We start from the raw sequence: 16569 nt of genomic DNA on the forward strand, positions 1-16569 counted from the left end.
TTTTTTATTTTGAAAGTGCATTCGACTTGGTCTTGGCCAATATTTGGCAACAACAAAACCAAATGGCAAAAACTTGAACTGCTTTATTGCAGTTTTCGGATTCTTTTTAGAGCAAACTGCCGGCCTTTTATGGTCTTTTCTTCTTCTTCTCCTTTTTTTTTTTGTAGTTTTCTGTGCTAGCTGACAATTTTGAAGTGTGCGAGCATTAGGCGTGGGCTTCAAGTGCAATTGATTTCAGTGGCCAGCATCAATTATTGGCACATTGAGCTGTTGCTGCGTTGGCTTTAAAGGAATGCCGCTTTAAATGGCCATTGAAGGCCGAATTTTAGATCATTTAAAAAGGGGATGTGAATTAAAGAATGAATTTATTTTGAAAATGATGCATAGTTAGAATTATTATTATTATTATAAATAAATATGAATAAAATATACTATGTATGTATATATAATGTACTATACTATACACTCTACAACTCTACAATACAAATGTATTATTACGTCTATTTTGCAAAATCCTAATAATAAATATTCTCACATAAATTAAGTATACGCAGTGAAACTCTCTGTTTGGCTAAACGAAAATTCTAATTTCGCTTCTCTTTCCACTCGCTCTTTAATCCTCTCTTCTAATATAAAAATAAAATAAAAATGATTTGTATATGATAAATGAAGAAAACAATAAATAAATAAAAAATAAATAATAAATTAATAAATTTAGAGATCTTTTTAAATTAAATTATAACATAGTCAATAGTCAATTCATTATATTATTAATGCGTGAATAATATTTTAAAATAAAATTATTTTTAGAAACTGAAACCTACTTAATGTGTTTAATGCTTAGCTGCCAAAAATCTATATCAAAATATTTTCTTTATAATTATTATTATTTTTTTATTATTTCTATATTTGTTTATTACATAATTTTAATACATTTTATTTATAAATTTTATTTATTAATTTTTTTTAATTTATTTATTGATTTATTTTTTTAACATAAGATTTTATTGCAAAGCATTTTTATTTTTATATTTATATTAGAAGAGAGGAAAAGAGCGAATGGAAATATTTTACAAGTAAAGATTGTCCAATTCTGATTGGTTTACAATTTTCTACGTTATACAATAGACAGAAATTCACACAGATTATTATTCAATGTTTACCTGCTTTTCTACTTTATATAACTTTTAATTGAAAATAGGGTTTAGATTTTCTATACGCCGAAATCAACTCTAATTGGTTTATGATTTGTTGTTTCTTACATTTATTAAATAATAATTATTTGAAAATCTGATACAGATCTTCTATAGCCTTAAATCAGCTCAGATTGATCGATATGCCATTTTCCGCTATAATTATTAAACAGGCTTTCACCTAAGATTAACGCCTATTCAATGATCTTTGAGTGCACACACACTTTTCCCTAGAAAATTGGCCAGCGGCAAAAGTGAGAGGAAATTAGCTCTTAGACGGAGTGTAAATTGATAATTTACTCGATTGCAGCTAGAAAAATGATTTCAATTTAATGCTCTCTATGCACGGCAAATGCCGGCAGTTGCGCTTCAGGAAAGTCGGCTGGCATTATGCCTGCTGAAGAAAAAGGCGATTATTTGCAATAGAGTCTTAGCATAATGGCATAAAGTGCCTAAGTTGTGCGAGCGATCCAAAACTGAAAACTTGCCATTCAAATTGGTGTCAACCAGTCAACGGGACGCCGAAGAAAGTGGCGCCAGCTTCCTAGCAGCAGCAGCAGCAGAGGCAGAGGCAGCGGCAGAGGCAGCTGACGCCCGCCTTGCCAGGCGAAGGCTTTAAAGTAGGTCGTCAGCGTCTGCAACTCGTTTTACTTCACACACACACACATACTACTTGCATATAAAAATATCAAACAGAATGCGTCCCAAGGGAGTTGCTGCCCACACACTCACCAATACACAAACACACTCACACTCACACAACTAGAGCCTGGTTAGTCGAGTCTAAGTTGCATTAAAAATTAAATTTTATTTGCAGAGCTCGCAACTCGCATGCTTTCAATTTTATGCCAATCGCTTGGAAATTAATTAAGCAATTTCCCTCGCAGATTTTCCTTTATTTTTCTATACTCTCTCCCTCACTCTCCCCTCTCTCTCTCTCTCTCTCTCTCTCTCTCTCTCTCTGTGTAATATGCATTTATGCTAATTGTTAGGAGTCTAGATTATGGGCGGACAGCTGCAGCAGCACATGGCGAAAGTTGTAGACATGCACGATTATGTTTTTTTTTTTTTTTTTTTGGCAAAAATATTGAAGCTCCGCAAGTAAATTGAGTCAATGAAGCGGAAATTGCAAAAACAGAGACTGCTAAGTAATTGAAGTTCTGTTAAAGACTCATTTATGAGCAGCAAAGTGCAATTTCGATAATCAATTCAGCTCGCTTTAAGCTCGCTGCAGCTGAGCTCAATTGATAATGGTAATGTGGCATTTGCTTATCTGGGCCCAAACAGCTAACCCGGCTATAATTGGAAGCGTGTGCTGAAAGCCTCCACCTGCTCTGTAGCCTGCTTTGTATACCGCTCTGTATACCGCTCTGTATCCCGCACTGTATCCTGCGCCGTATCCTTGCTTGAGAGCTGAACGCCATGCAGGCGTTAAATGAGTAGCGTTTGACAAGTTTCTTGTTGTTGCCAAGGCTATGGCTGAGATCAGAAATTAGTGTGCCGAGCTGCATGCCAGCATCCTGACCTAAAATCTACAACCAACACACACACACAGACATACATACACAATCGCACACACACACACACACACTGACAGAGAGCAAGCAAAAATTAATTGCAATGCCGCAAATGACAGCGTCAAGTAGTAAAAGTAAGCAGAAGATGCCTGTGTCTGGCTTTGGCTATGTGCGGGGCGTGGCACGTACGCTAGTTGCAACAAGGATGAGCTCGTTAAAGGAAGCGACGACAACAACAACTGCAGCAACAGCAACAGCAACAACAACAACAACAGCAACAACAAACGTCGAGTGCGTAAATTTCGCTTTACTGTTGCCATTGTTGTTGCCAGCAAATGTTATTAACATTCGCTGCAAGCAGCACGTGCTGCTGCCAAGTCAAAAAGTGGGCGTGACGCGCGCACACACACACACAGACAGGCCGACACACACACATACACTCTAGCAGAGCTTTTTTGTGTTGAACGTTTTTCGCGCCCTTGCCACATATTGGGGCAGGAAGACGCGTAAAACTTTTGAGTAAATTGCACTCTGGCACATGGCAAAGTCTTTCGCCTAGGCGACCACAGGAAACATCCGCCTCCGCCTCCACCTCCGCATCCGCAATCCGCAAAATCCTCTGTGCTCCGCACAACCGAATTAAGCTCCACAGCAATTCCTGTAGCTGCGAAACTGGCTGACTCTGGCCAATTCAAGAGCTGGCAAAAACAGCAGCCTACTTAGGTAAATTTTACTGCCCCGTGGGCGTGGCCGTGGCCTGAAGTGCGATTCGGATTTGCCGAGTTGCGCTGTTGCTGTTGTCAGTTAATGCTGCTGCTGTTGCTGGTGTAGGTGTTGCTGTTGTTGTTGCTGTTGTTGTTGCTGTTGCTGGTGTTGCTGTTTCGCATGCTGCTGACAACTTAAAGAGCAGAGATGAACAAGATCTACGCTGCAGCCAGAAGTAATGCTGCACTTGGCTATTTAATAAGAATTTTGCGTGAAGCACAAGTCGTGTTAGCATGAGGGGATAAGTCGAACAAGCAGATGTCTTTATCTGATTAAAGTAAGATTATATTGATTTATAAAATATATACGTGGTATTATATAGATATTGATATGATATTTATATGTGAAGACTTTGCCTTGCGGTTAGTCTACAGGAAGGAATCTGTAAATATTACAACGTCAGATTAGCCTGAATTTAATTTCGAATTGAAAAATGCCTTCATTGAGTAAGAGTATTAAAGGTTATAATTCAATTGAGTAATTAAACAGTTTATCAAAAATGGTGCATAAAAAAAAAATAATAATTAAAATAAATATAAAATAAAAAATTAAATAAAACAAAAAAATGAGAAAAAATATATTTAAAAAATATATTTTTAAAAAATATATAAAAATTTAATAATAAAAAAATTTAATTAAATTAACAAAAAGCAGAAATAAATCTGTTTAAAATAATTGATATATGTCAAAATTTAATAAAAACAAAAAACCTTGTGCAACAGTACAAGTAATTATTTAAAAAAAAATTGCATGGAAAGAAAACATATATAAATAAATTTAATAATAATAATAATAAATATATATAAATATATTTGACCTGAACAAGAACTAAAAAAAATATTTAAATTATTAAAAAATAAATAAACAAAAATGTAAAATATAATTTAAAGAAATATAAGCCAAATCATTAAGATATTAAATAAAATTAAATATTCAAATTTACGTATTCACAAACCTTACGTTTTTCTGACATTACAGTGATATACTATTCCATAGCTAAAGTGAAGACCAAAACCGGAAATTTCTATCCATTTCTATGGCCATTACAATTTCTCTTCCCATTTCATCTATTTGGTCATCCTGTAGATTACATTTACTCCAATTTCTGTTTGTCCGCTTTAAAGTTTACCTTCGCCTAGATCCCAAATATGTAGCTGACAGCCTGTGCAAACAACGAGTACAATCGCTAATTGTTTACAATTAAGCTCAGAGTCGGCAAACAGTTTAGCACACACACACACACATCTGATTAGAAAATTTGTAGCCCACACACACAAACACATAGAGAGACAAATAAACAACACGCTGAGTTATGTGAACAATATTAAAATTGTTAATTGTGTCAGTTAAGAGCGCTATGAAGGCCAAAACAAAAACTAAAAAATAGTGAGCGAGAAGCCAAAAACAAATGACAATTAGAGTGTGTTAATCGTTGACAAAACAAGCAGCGAGGGGCGCTGCAAACGTTTGCACGCTGCATGCACAGCGACACCTACTCTGCACAGTGGACGAGGGGCGGTGCTGGAGAAATGTTGCTCTTCATGAATTTGCAGTTAAATATTTTGACACAGGTTGGTATTTGGTTTACACACGGCCCACTCGACACTCTCCACTTCGCCACTCTCCCCTCTTCACCCCTCACCACTTGTTGTTGTGTACTTAGGACTTTATGGGGCACACTTGAAGAAACCGCACGTACATAGATTTTACAACTTAATTACGGGAGCTGCGCACTAATCCAAACCAAATGAAGCACTACGCTTCACGTTTTCACATGAGTATAAAAACTGCGAAAATGGGTTAGACGACGTTGCTACAAATGAGGCGACCCACAGCCAAGTTGCCACATCACGTGGCAGCCGGTTAACAGGTAGCTCTAAGTCTCGTGAGTAGCCATGGCTAGACGTACTCGTATAACAATTTGTTGTGAAATCCCATAAACATATTGTATGCATATCATTTGGCTTTAAATTAATTATTTATATATTTTTGTATTACTATCATTATTATTTTTATTTTTTTTTTTTTTTTTTTTTTTTAATTTATGTGAGTGGGAATTGCGGCGGGCTATAGGCTAATAAGATGTTTAATATCTAGCAGCTTTTTAATAAATTAAATTAAAAATATTTTGTAAGGCATCAAATTGGATATGCGACTGCTCTAAGTATTAATATTTTATAAATTATATTTAATTAAATATTTTATATTTATATACAAATTTGATGTAAGCAAATGCGTGTGCTCTAAATATTTACATATAGTCTATAAAGTATATTTAATAAAATATTTTATCAAACATGAAAATAAATGAAATTTGCAATCGCATTATATTTGTATTTTATTAAATTATATTTTATTAAATATTTTATCAAGTGTCAAATTGCGACTGCTTTAAATATCTATATTTTCTCAAATATATTGAATTAAATATTTTAGCAAACCTCAAAAAACCATTAAATTTGTATTATATATATATATATATATATATATATATATATATATATATATATATATATCGTATATATTATTAATATAAGATATCAATATTGATTATATATAGTTTATGGCAGTCCAATGGGCAAGAAAAAGATTCTATACCTCTCTCTCTCTCTTTCTTTTCTTTTGCACAGTCTGCGCCTTGTTACACATATACATATATATCATATATATACTTAAACAAACAAAACTGTAAAACATTTGAGTATAAATATTCATTCAACATGAGTTACTTTCCACTCATTGTGAAAGAAAAAAAAAAAAAAAAAAACAAAAACAGTTGAAACAATTGCGAGAATTGTCTTTAAAGACGTTCAACTTGCTGTTGGCTGATCATAATGATGGCCATGATGATAATGATGCTGGCAGTGTGACAGCTAATGATGATGTTGGCCAGATTGACACTTTTATTCAATGACCATGACTCTGACTGACTCTGACTGTGACTGTGACTGTGACTCCGAGTGGAGCTGTGACTGTGAGTGTCGCTACGATTGTGATTGAGTGAATGAAAGCAGTTGGAAAAAACAATTTGTCGCTAATCTGAATCGGGGGCCTCAACGGACTGCTGCATATTGCAACGTTGCAACGCATGTTGCACGAGTCTCTCTGCCGTTGCAAGTTGCTGTCGAACAGATTGAAAGTCGCAGCATGGAACAAAAAACCGCAGCTATTGATCGATTTTTGTTGTTTTTGCATTTCGCCTTTCGAATCGCAGACTTTCCCAAAATGAGCCCGAATCTGAAATCATGGATTCATGAAATCATCAAATAGAGAGCATGCAACAAGCATATTATGCTAGACGCTCTGGCCCGTTGCCGTTTTTATGAGATCACGTTCTATTGGATACGTGAAATATTTCAACAGCATCTGATGGATATGCAACTGTCATGCCATGAACAAGACGAGAGAGAGAGAGAGAGAGAGAGGGCGAGAGAGGGCGAGAGCAGTGTAGCATGCTTCACTAACTAGCTGGCACGTTCAACTTGAACCAAGTGCGTGTTTAACGCTACTTTGGTTAACAGCGCCTGCACCGCTACACATGTAATACGTATACAAATTGTAACTGTTGTTGCACAGGCGCCAAGAGCATTCCAAAATTCGTTTGCTGTCGTTCGCCCCGCCATGTCATGTCCAACTCGGGGGAGACTCGCAGCTCATTACAATAATCGCATTCATAAACTGATTAGACATTATGTTTTGATTATACATTTGGCCATTTTGGCTTAACGCTTCAATGCCGCAAAGTCATTAGCTTTTGTGTTTTATGTTAATGCGCATCTAATGAACATTTCTCCATTATTATTTTTATTATTTTGGTATTGTAATTAATAATGTAAAATTATGAATGAGAGGCGAGTGCTCCTGGAATGTAAAGCAAATCAAGTTATTGCTAGATTTCTTTCAGAAAGGTCAATTAGAAATGTTGGGGTGGATGAGACTTTGAATGTATAAAGAGTATTTTGTTGAAATATAAAATTGGGCAAATGCTCAACTAGGAAATACCCTGAGATATGCCAAGAGCTGCTATTACAATAATTCCATGACTCTTTTCTGTTTCTACTTTAAACATATAGGAATAGATTTTCGAAATATGAAGCGCTGCTTCAAAAGCTAGATTAGCTTTTATGATGTACGGTTAGACTCTCAGACGGACGAATGGTTCAAATGCCGGACAGATGGACAGACGGAAGGAGAACAGACAAATAAATAGACAAACAGACAGACAAACAGATAGATAAACAGACAAACGGAAAGACAGAAAGACAGACAAACAGACAGGCAAAAGATAAACAAACAATTAAAGAGACAGATAGACAGTCGGACAGACTTACATGGATATAGAAACTTCTGCGCTCATAAAAAATATTTATGCTTTGTTTAGTCTGCTAAGCTTCCTTTTACTTCCTACTGTTACCTGCATATTCCCAAAAACAGTATACCCCATTTTTCCCATATTCAATTAGTTCAGGTTGTACAGTTATCTGCAATTAACTCGGATGAACTCTACTCCCAGTCTGCAGTCCTCAATTTCAGAATAAACTTAACAACTTCTGCTTGTCTCTCAGCTGCTCTCATGCAACTTTTCACACAATAATAATGCTTATCAATTCCTAGAAGCTATTCAGCAACTCAAACATTTAGCTGACAGCCAGACATGAGAAAGCTTTCTAAATTCTCCAGAAATATGTCATCTTTTCATATACAAATTTTGAACTATTTGGAAAAGTAGAGAACGTTTCATAGGATTTATTTCAATGGGCCTGACTTGGTCTCGAGCTCATTTTTGGGAGCCTACAATTAAATGGCGGGCCGCAGTACATGTAGCAATTCCCCAATGTGCCTTTGGGCAAGTTTCTATGGCAATTAAACTATTAACTCGGATCTGATAGCAGCATCGACTCCGCTCAGCTGTACACGAAAAATCTCTGTGCAGCAAAAGTGGGCCAATTGTAATTAAAACGTTCTACGTGCCAGCTTGCTCTCTCGCTCACACTTCCACATTCTCTGTGGCTACAAAAATAACAACAACTTGACCGACTTTGGGCCGAAAGTGCGTAAGAAACCGGTAAGATATCTGAAATTCAGAGAGAGAGAGAGAGAGAGAGAGGAGGAAAATCTGACAAAACGCGCTGCAGCTCAAATTGAATCAATTGAGTTGGCATCGAGAAATCAAAACGAGCAGCCAGCAAATAAATAAATACATACAGCCGACTATAAATAGTGGGTATAGAGTAAGAAATAACAAATTAAAAATAATACAAATAATAATAATGTAATGCTTGTTTTGATTAGAAAGTTGTATAATCTCAGAGAGCAGCGATTCGAGGCATGTGAATTTTTTTACGCAATTGTTTTTTATTATTATTTTTTTTTTTTTAGGTTTTGTTATGGTTTTTCGTCTTTTTCACTACTTCACTCAGCTCTGCTGCTGGCTGTTTGCTTTATTTTGCACTAGGCCGAGACTTAGTTATTGTATAAGTAGCTACACAACAACAACAACAACAACAACAGCTTCGACTAACAACAATGACAAATACAACAATTTTATGCTGCATGAAGACAACAGCGCTTGGCATATGATTTAATTGAAGTCTGCAGAGAGAAGCAGAAACTGAAACTGAAAAAAAAACTGAAATAAATAAACAACGCCCGAGAGGCCAGAAATCTTCGGGTCTGAGCTGAGAAACTGTTGCAATTTTGTTTATTTTAATTTCATTTCATTTCATAAAATCCAATGCCACACTTGAGCTATATATGCACGTACATCCAAATATATATTTCGAGTGTTTATTTTAATAACAAAACACTGACGGCATTTAAAAACAAATCAACATCTCAAATCTAACCACAATTACCGCAACAAAGTAATTGTCATAAATGTGAGCGTAGGGCAACAAAAAAAAAAAAATAAAATTAAAAAAATAAACGGCCAAAAATCAACAAAACAGGGAAATTTTCAGTGCCCGCTGAAGTAAAAGAAATAGCAAAAGTGTTTTCCATTGTTTGGCTTGCCTTGAGTAAATTTACTGGGGCCAAGTTCGTTTTCTTTTAGTGGGTCAAATAACCCTAGTCCAATTACTAAGAAAATATAACCCCATTCAGTTCTATAAATTATCTTAGCTAGAAATTTAAGAACATAAAAGAAAGAAAAAAATAAGAATTTCCTTTTCTTTACAATTTCATTCTTATCAAATAAATTATTTGCGTCTTTGCTTTCCTCAGCTTCGTCTGAGTTATCTCTGAGTTGTTTCCATTCCGCAATATTCTCACAGCTTACATGAATCATATCAAGACCCTAGACTGACCTCGACACCTGGCGCAGTTACTAGATAACGGTTTCAGCTTTATGCAGTTCTCGTGGCGTGACCTTTGCGACCCGCCTTTCACACAGACATTGCGAAACAGCAGTCCGTAGGCCTCATTAAACTGAAGCCAGTTGACAATAGCAAATGGCCATTGGCTAATGAACTGGCCATAATTATATGAAGCCAAGCGAAAGGTTTGCAGCCAAGCAAGCAGAAAAAACAAATGCCAAAATTAAAAGTCGTAAAGTTTATTGAACTTCTGCTGTTGAACAAAGGTTAATTTACTTATATATTTTCTATATATATTTCATTTTTATCTTTTTCACTTTGCGCATATAAAATAAGCCAAATCATCCTCCTGACCCGGGGGCCAAACTAGTTATAAAAAGACGCAGCTCAAGCCGCTGCCATTCGCTGATTATGTCATGGCCAAGTGTTTGGTTCTTTGGCTGACTGCGCCGTATGCTAATGGCCAAATAGAATCAACGGTCAAAGTCAGGGCCGTGTGCAAATACTCAATATTCATAATTCTTTTTTGACCACGCCGAGTTCTTTCAACCTGATCTACAGCTGCCGCCGCCACTCGAAGCACGCAACAGCCAGCGGGCCAATAAATTTAACTATCGAAGCCGGGTTCAAACACCTTTCGAAACTTGTCTAATGAGTTCGAGTATCTATTGATTGCTTCAGGCGCTGAAGTTGCGGCTGCGGCTGCGGCTGAGGCAGCAGCTGATGCTATAGCTGAAGCGAATGCTGAAGCTGAAGCAGAAGCTGACGTGGATGCTGAAGCTGAAGATGGGGTGTATGAGAAAACTGATGTAAGCTAACCGATGATGCTAAAACTTCAAGTTACTTAATATGAAAATGAAGTTGATAGCAAAACTAAAGCTTAAGATTAAGCAGTGGCAAGAATAAAAGCTGAACTGAGGTTGAATTGGAATCTGAATAAATGCTGAAGTAAAAGATGAATCTATGATATGAACGATATCTATATTATAGTTAAAGCTACAAATGCAAGTTGCTGAAGATGTCTAGAATTTTGCAAACTAAACTAATGTCAAAGCTAAAACTGAGCCCTGACGTCTATGCTGAAACTGAAGTTAAAGTCGAGGCTGCAATTGGAGCGGAAACTGAAGCAGCAGCTAATGTCAGTACTGAGGCTTTAGCCTTAGTTTTAGCTATGGCTGATGACACAGCAGAAGCTGAAACTAATGTCAATACCAAAGCTAATGCAGAGCTGTTTCAGCTGAAATCGAAGCTAATGTGAATGCTAAAGCTAAAGCCGAAGGCGATGTTAAAGGTGAAGCTGAAGCGAATGCCAATAGGGAAACTGAAACTTAGAGCGATGCTGAGTCTGAAATTAAAGACGATGCTAGAGCTAGAACTGCAGCTGCAGCAGCTGAGGAATACTGAATCTAAAGCCAACAGAAACTGAATCAAAGAAGCAGCTGAAGAAGCTAAAGCTAAAGCTGATCTGAACACAGAATCTAAAGCTAAAGCTGATCTGAATACTGAAAACCAAATTCAACTGAATCAAAGCTGAAGTTAAGCTACAGCAGCTGAAGGAGCTAAAGCTAAAACTGATCTCAACACTGAATCTAAAGCCAAAACCAACAAAAACTGTTGTCTAAGCTGAAGTTTAGCTATAGCTAAAATCGATGCTGTATTAAAAACGTAAACTGATGACAAGCCAAAGCTAAGTCCAGAAACTGTTGTCAATGCATAAACTTTAAATAAACCTAAATGAAACAGTTGCTAAAGCAAAAGCTAAAGCAAAAGTCGAAACAGAAACTAAGCCGTGGCTAATGTCAATATTTATTGATGCTGCAGTTGAAATCGAAGCTGAAGCTGAAGCTGATGCAAGTGCAGAGGCGATGCAGCAGAGTCAGCAGAGGCTTAAGTCGATGCTGAAACTAAAGCCACACGCTGCGTGTGGCATCTCCATTTGGGTCAATAAAGATTGCGCAAAATGCTTGAGCAAATGCTCAAATCAAGAAATGACTTATAAATTTTTGTCAATTTACGGGAATTATCGTTGCGCCGGGCTGCACACATGAACTGCAACAAACTAGTTGAGTTGTATGTGTGTGTGTGTGTGTATCGTTTCTAATGGCCAACGTGCCACAATTTGTTGACTGCCGTTTGTGCAGTTTTGCAGTTTGATTAGTTGGAAAATTTACCATCATTTAATTAAATTACTTATGATGCAGTTGTGCTTACGTATAAACGACAATGAACGGAAATGGCGAGCAATTTGCATGCGGCAACTGTTGCTGCTGCTGCTGCTGCTGCTGCTGCTATTGCCATTTGCTTAGTTTTTTCTTTTTCTCGATTTTTTTTCTATTATTTCTTTCGCTCACTTAGGCAACACTGGAAGTGAAAGGCGTGCGCCATTTCAGTGTTGTATGCAGCGCAATCAGCGCGAGGGGGTGGGTAGGGTAGGAGATGAGGGGAACTGATTTGCAAGCTATCGACTCACGAGCTGGTTCTTGCCATGATTTCTAAATAAATTTGCCATTCGATTCACTTAAATTGATTGCGGATCACTTAAGGAAACTGTTTCAGTTACAGTTACAATCATTTGATAGGAAATATTTTTAATTGAGTTCATTTTGTTAGAAGTTGGCGATGCAAAGCCATAGAAATATTAAAAAAAATTTTAAATAAATAAAAAAAAATAGTTTTATACATATTAGCATATAATCATCAAAAATAAATAAAATGTTGTTCGAATAATGTAAAAAATTAGCAATAATATAAAGGAATATAATTTTAACAAATTTAATTCTATATACAAATTTTTTAAATATGTATTCTTAAATTTTATATTTTTAACTGTTTTCAAGGTTTTTTTTTAAGAAAAATTGTTTTAAATATAATTTAAAAAAAAAAAAAAACTTGGAACTTTGTATATTTTATTAATTTTTGTTCATGCTTATATTTAATGAAAATTAAAAAAATATTACTTTTAAAAACTACTAATAGTGATTAAATATAATATAAATTTTTTAAATTCAATTTGTTGCAAATAATGCCAAAGAACATTTAGTAATTATTAATAAAAAAAAATATATATATTTTTTTTCTATCAATATTTTTAGCTAATAGTATATATTTTTATATATATAAAATAGTACATAATTTAGACCCCGAAGAATATTAAGGAAAATATTTTTGATATTCATTTATTATACATTATTTTCATTTAGATTTTTTTCTGATATTAACTCATAATTATTGTCCTACGATTCGCCTCGAGTTGTGCATTTAATTTTTCGCAGTGGTATAGTTAACAACGCCATGCGCTGCTCCCACGATCCCCAACACATATAAATGCACAGAAAATGGAAAGAGAAGTAGGAATAGAAATAGAAATAGAAATAGAAATAGAAACAGAAATAGAGCTCGTCTCGCAGGCATACACAAAAAACGCTAACGAACCAAGTGTAGGTCCCTAATGGCAGGCACATGTGGTACGTGGCAGCAAACGAACTGCAGTCACCAGTTGGCCAGTTGGCCGGTTGGCCGGTTGGCAGTTGGCAGTTGGAAACTCAAACTGAAACTGGAATCCACACAGAATCCGAAAATTCGAGTTGGAGTCGGCACAATGTGTTGACTGCGATGTCCGAAAATGAAATCGACGCAGTCACGTAAAATTATTTTAATAATCACATAACTTTCGGCATTTACACGCCATGCGGCCCTTTGGGGGCGCGAAGCAAAAACAAAATGTCAATAAATTTCTGAACAAACGAGGGAGGAGAAAAAAAAACAGAAGAACAAAAATGCTGAACAGAACAAGTTAAAGTTGCTGCGGGCGGTTGGGAGGCGTGCGGGCGTGGCTGACATCTGAGAAGCAGCTCTTAAGTGGGATTTGCGGCGCACTTTAGTGTCAACTTTAACAATAAGTTGGCGCAGAGAGAGAGAGAGAGAGTGAGAGAGAGGGAGAGAGAGAGAGGTGGTGCTTGCATTGTCGTCAAACAAAACATTCACTCAGTGGCATACATAAGTAAAATGTTGTTTTGGTACGCAAACTTTCGGCATCAACTGTAGTCGGCTCGGCTAATGAAATAAACACCCACGACCAGAACTAAAGCTAAGTGCGCACAGCAGGTGGCCAAAAAGTTAAAACGCCTTTTGGCCATGTCGGTGACGGTGTATCCGTCAGATACATTTCATTTAGCTGCCTAGCTGAATGCCAGACTGCCAGACTGTCGTCTGGCCACATGAAAGTCAGCCTTTCGCTTCTAGCTCTGTGATTTGGAGCAGGCGTTCGGCTTCGGCTCTACACTTACCACTTACCAAACTGGCTCCACTTTCAACCTCGGCTCAGTGGCGGCCAGTGCAGTCATTTGAAATAAATTACTTTTTGCACCTGATGAAAACTAAGTCAGCAACTGTCCCAACAACAACAATAGTCAGTAGACAAAACTTCACAAAACTCTGCCTAGCATTTTCTTTTCTTTCTATTTTTTTTTCCCCTCCATTTTCCTTTTTCCTATAGCCGCATTTATTGTCATTATTATTTTGATACTAGTTGTTCCAGCGTTTTTCTTTACCTTTGCTTATTTTATTTTCTGTTGCTGCTGTTCCTACTCCTGCTGCTGCTGCTATCTGCCGGTAGATTTATGCCAACAAAAGCAAACAGTAAAAAATATTTTGCTTTTAATTTTTTCTATTTTTTGTTTCTTTTGTGATTCCTCGACAGCTGCATTAAAAAAGTTGCCCAAAGAAAACAGTTTGCATTGCAATTTCGACTTGGTTTATTTTCGCTCTTGCTTTGTTAGCTTTGTTTTGTTATCAACCCAACAGAATGGAGAATATATAAAATAGCAAAACAAAATAAGCAGCGAAAAATGTTTCAAAAAAGTATACAGACGGAATACAAAATAAAGAAAAAATTTGTAAAACAAAAAAAAAAAATAATATAGAGGCCAACTAGAAGCTCCTTCCGGTCTGCGGCGACCAGCTTAGCCCCTATGGCATGAGCCGCAGCCAACCATTTGGTTCATTGCCTTAAAAGTTTTTTTTTGCTTCAAGTACTTTGAATATAAAAAAAATATAAAATAGCATAGAAATACATATATAATATATATCGATGTATTCAACAAGAGATGGAATATTTGAAAGAGCTTTTCTATAAATAAAAATTATTTCTATAAATGAAATTGACTATTAATAATTCATGTGCATATATAATAAATATATATTATTATTGGATATTATAAAAAAAAATTCTTAAATAATATCATTACGTATAAATATGATATATTATAAACATATATACATATCAATAAAAATAAATAATAAATATATTAAATAAATATATTTGATATTATATATCAGTTCTTATATCTCTTATATATACATAAATATCATACGTATATAATCTAATACACATATATTTTATTATAACTCATTTTATTTATGTATGCATCCCTCCTTATATACTCAGTTGATCAACATCAATCGCGAGTTTTACTTATGGCGTGTTAGCTTTTACATGATATATTAAATATGCCTTATAGAGATTAGCTAAATATGCGTAATAGGCAAACAAAATTGGCATCAAACCAAAACAACTTGAGAGATTACGTTATTTCTGGGCTTCAGTTCAGAGCTACGTGCTGCAAATTTATATAGCTAATCATACAGAAAGTATTACGTAAGGTTTCATTCAGTAAACCTACGACGATTCCTAATCGAATATCAAATATTTTCTTATCTCAATGTTATCAACAGCAGTTGATGTATTTCTAGTACTACCAATCCTATAGCGACTGCCTCTATAGCCAATCTTTTGGCAGCCACTGTACAGTGGCGTCTCTGCTGTTGCGCACCGTCTCCTTCCATTTTGTTTGTTAATTTCTTGTATAATTTTTATAGTTGCTTTCTTTTGCTGCAGTGCTCCCCTTGTTTTGCCTTTCTGTTTGGGTTTGTTTTGCTTTGTTTTGGCTTGTCAGAACTTAATTAAATGTTGTCACAGCGCATACTTTGTAGTTTTCGCTATGGGGGCGGAGGTGGACGCGGTGTTGGGTCATTCAAAAGGCCAAGAGCGCACACTTGGAGAGGAGCCGGAGCTGGAGTTGGAGCTGCAGTTGTGTGAGTATCGCCGGTCTGTGTGTGACGGCGACTCGAAGTGTAAATGAAATAATAGCTGCTAAAAACCAATTTAGCGTAAATTACAAAAGCTTAACGTTCCTATAAATAGAATGCTTTAGGCTAACCTTTTGGCTAACAATGTTTCAATCATCAATTTGTTTTCTCTGTGCTTTTGCAGGTCTGTGGAGCTGATTGCATTGCTGGCCATATCGTGCACCTTCTTTCTGTTCATGCACACAAACAAGTTAAACAGTCGTCTGAAGGAGATGGAGGTGAAGCTGCAGCCATCGGAATTCTCGGCCCTGGGACTAACTGGCAATCACATAAGCGGCCATGATGCGGGCAGTAAGTAGCCAAATAGATACGAATCTAAATACAAAACGCATCGGGGCTGTTGTTAGAGACAAGGCCGGCAAAAGGCTTCAAGTGTGTCAAAGTTTTCGCTCGATTGTACATGCGTAGATACAGTTACAAATGCCGACTATCAGATGCAGCTACAACTGCAGCTATCGGATATGAGCCCTTCCAGCACAGGAAGCTCAAAGCGAACGCAAACGCAGCGCTGCGGCTACGCCCAATTGATTTTTAATGACCACATTGACCCAGGCCATAAACAAAGCGGCAAAATGCCTTTTTGTTAACACTTTCCGTGCTGCAATGTATTTCGCTGGCAAACCATAAATTAGT

General features: G+C 36.2%; 1 protein-coding gene across 5 annotated transcripts in view; it reads left to right on the forward strand.

Annotated features, from left to right (window-relative positions):
• The window catches only part of LOC6582815 (heparan sulfate 2-O-sulfotransferase pipe), a 51137-nt gene that overhangs the window by 11212 nt on the left and 23356 nt on the right, over positions 1–16569 (forward strand). For all 5 annotated transcript variants that reach the window (XM_032731096.2, XM_044009641.1, XM_044009640.1 and 2 more), the window contains exon 2: positions 16061–16227. In XM_032731096.2, coding sequence (XP_032586987.1) covers positions 16061–16227 — 167 coding nt within the window. The remainder of the gene's footprint in view (positions 1–16060; positions 16228–16569) is intronic.

The sequence above is a fragment of the Drosophila mojavensis genome, unplaced genomic scaffold (genome assembly GCF_018153725.1).
Source record: "Drosophila mojavensis isolate 15081-1352.22 unplaced genomic scaffold, ASM1815372v1 contig_74, whole genome shotgun sequence".
Classification (NCBI taxonomy): Eukaryota; Metazoa; Arthropoda; class Insecta; order Diptera; family Drosophilidae; genus Drosophila; species Drosophila mojavensis.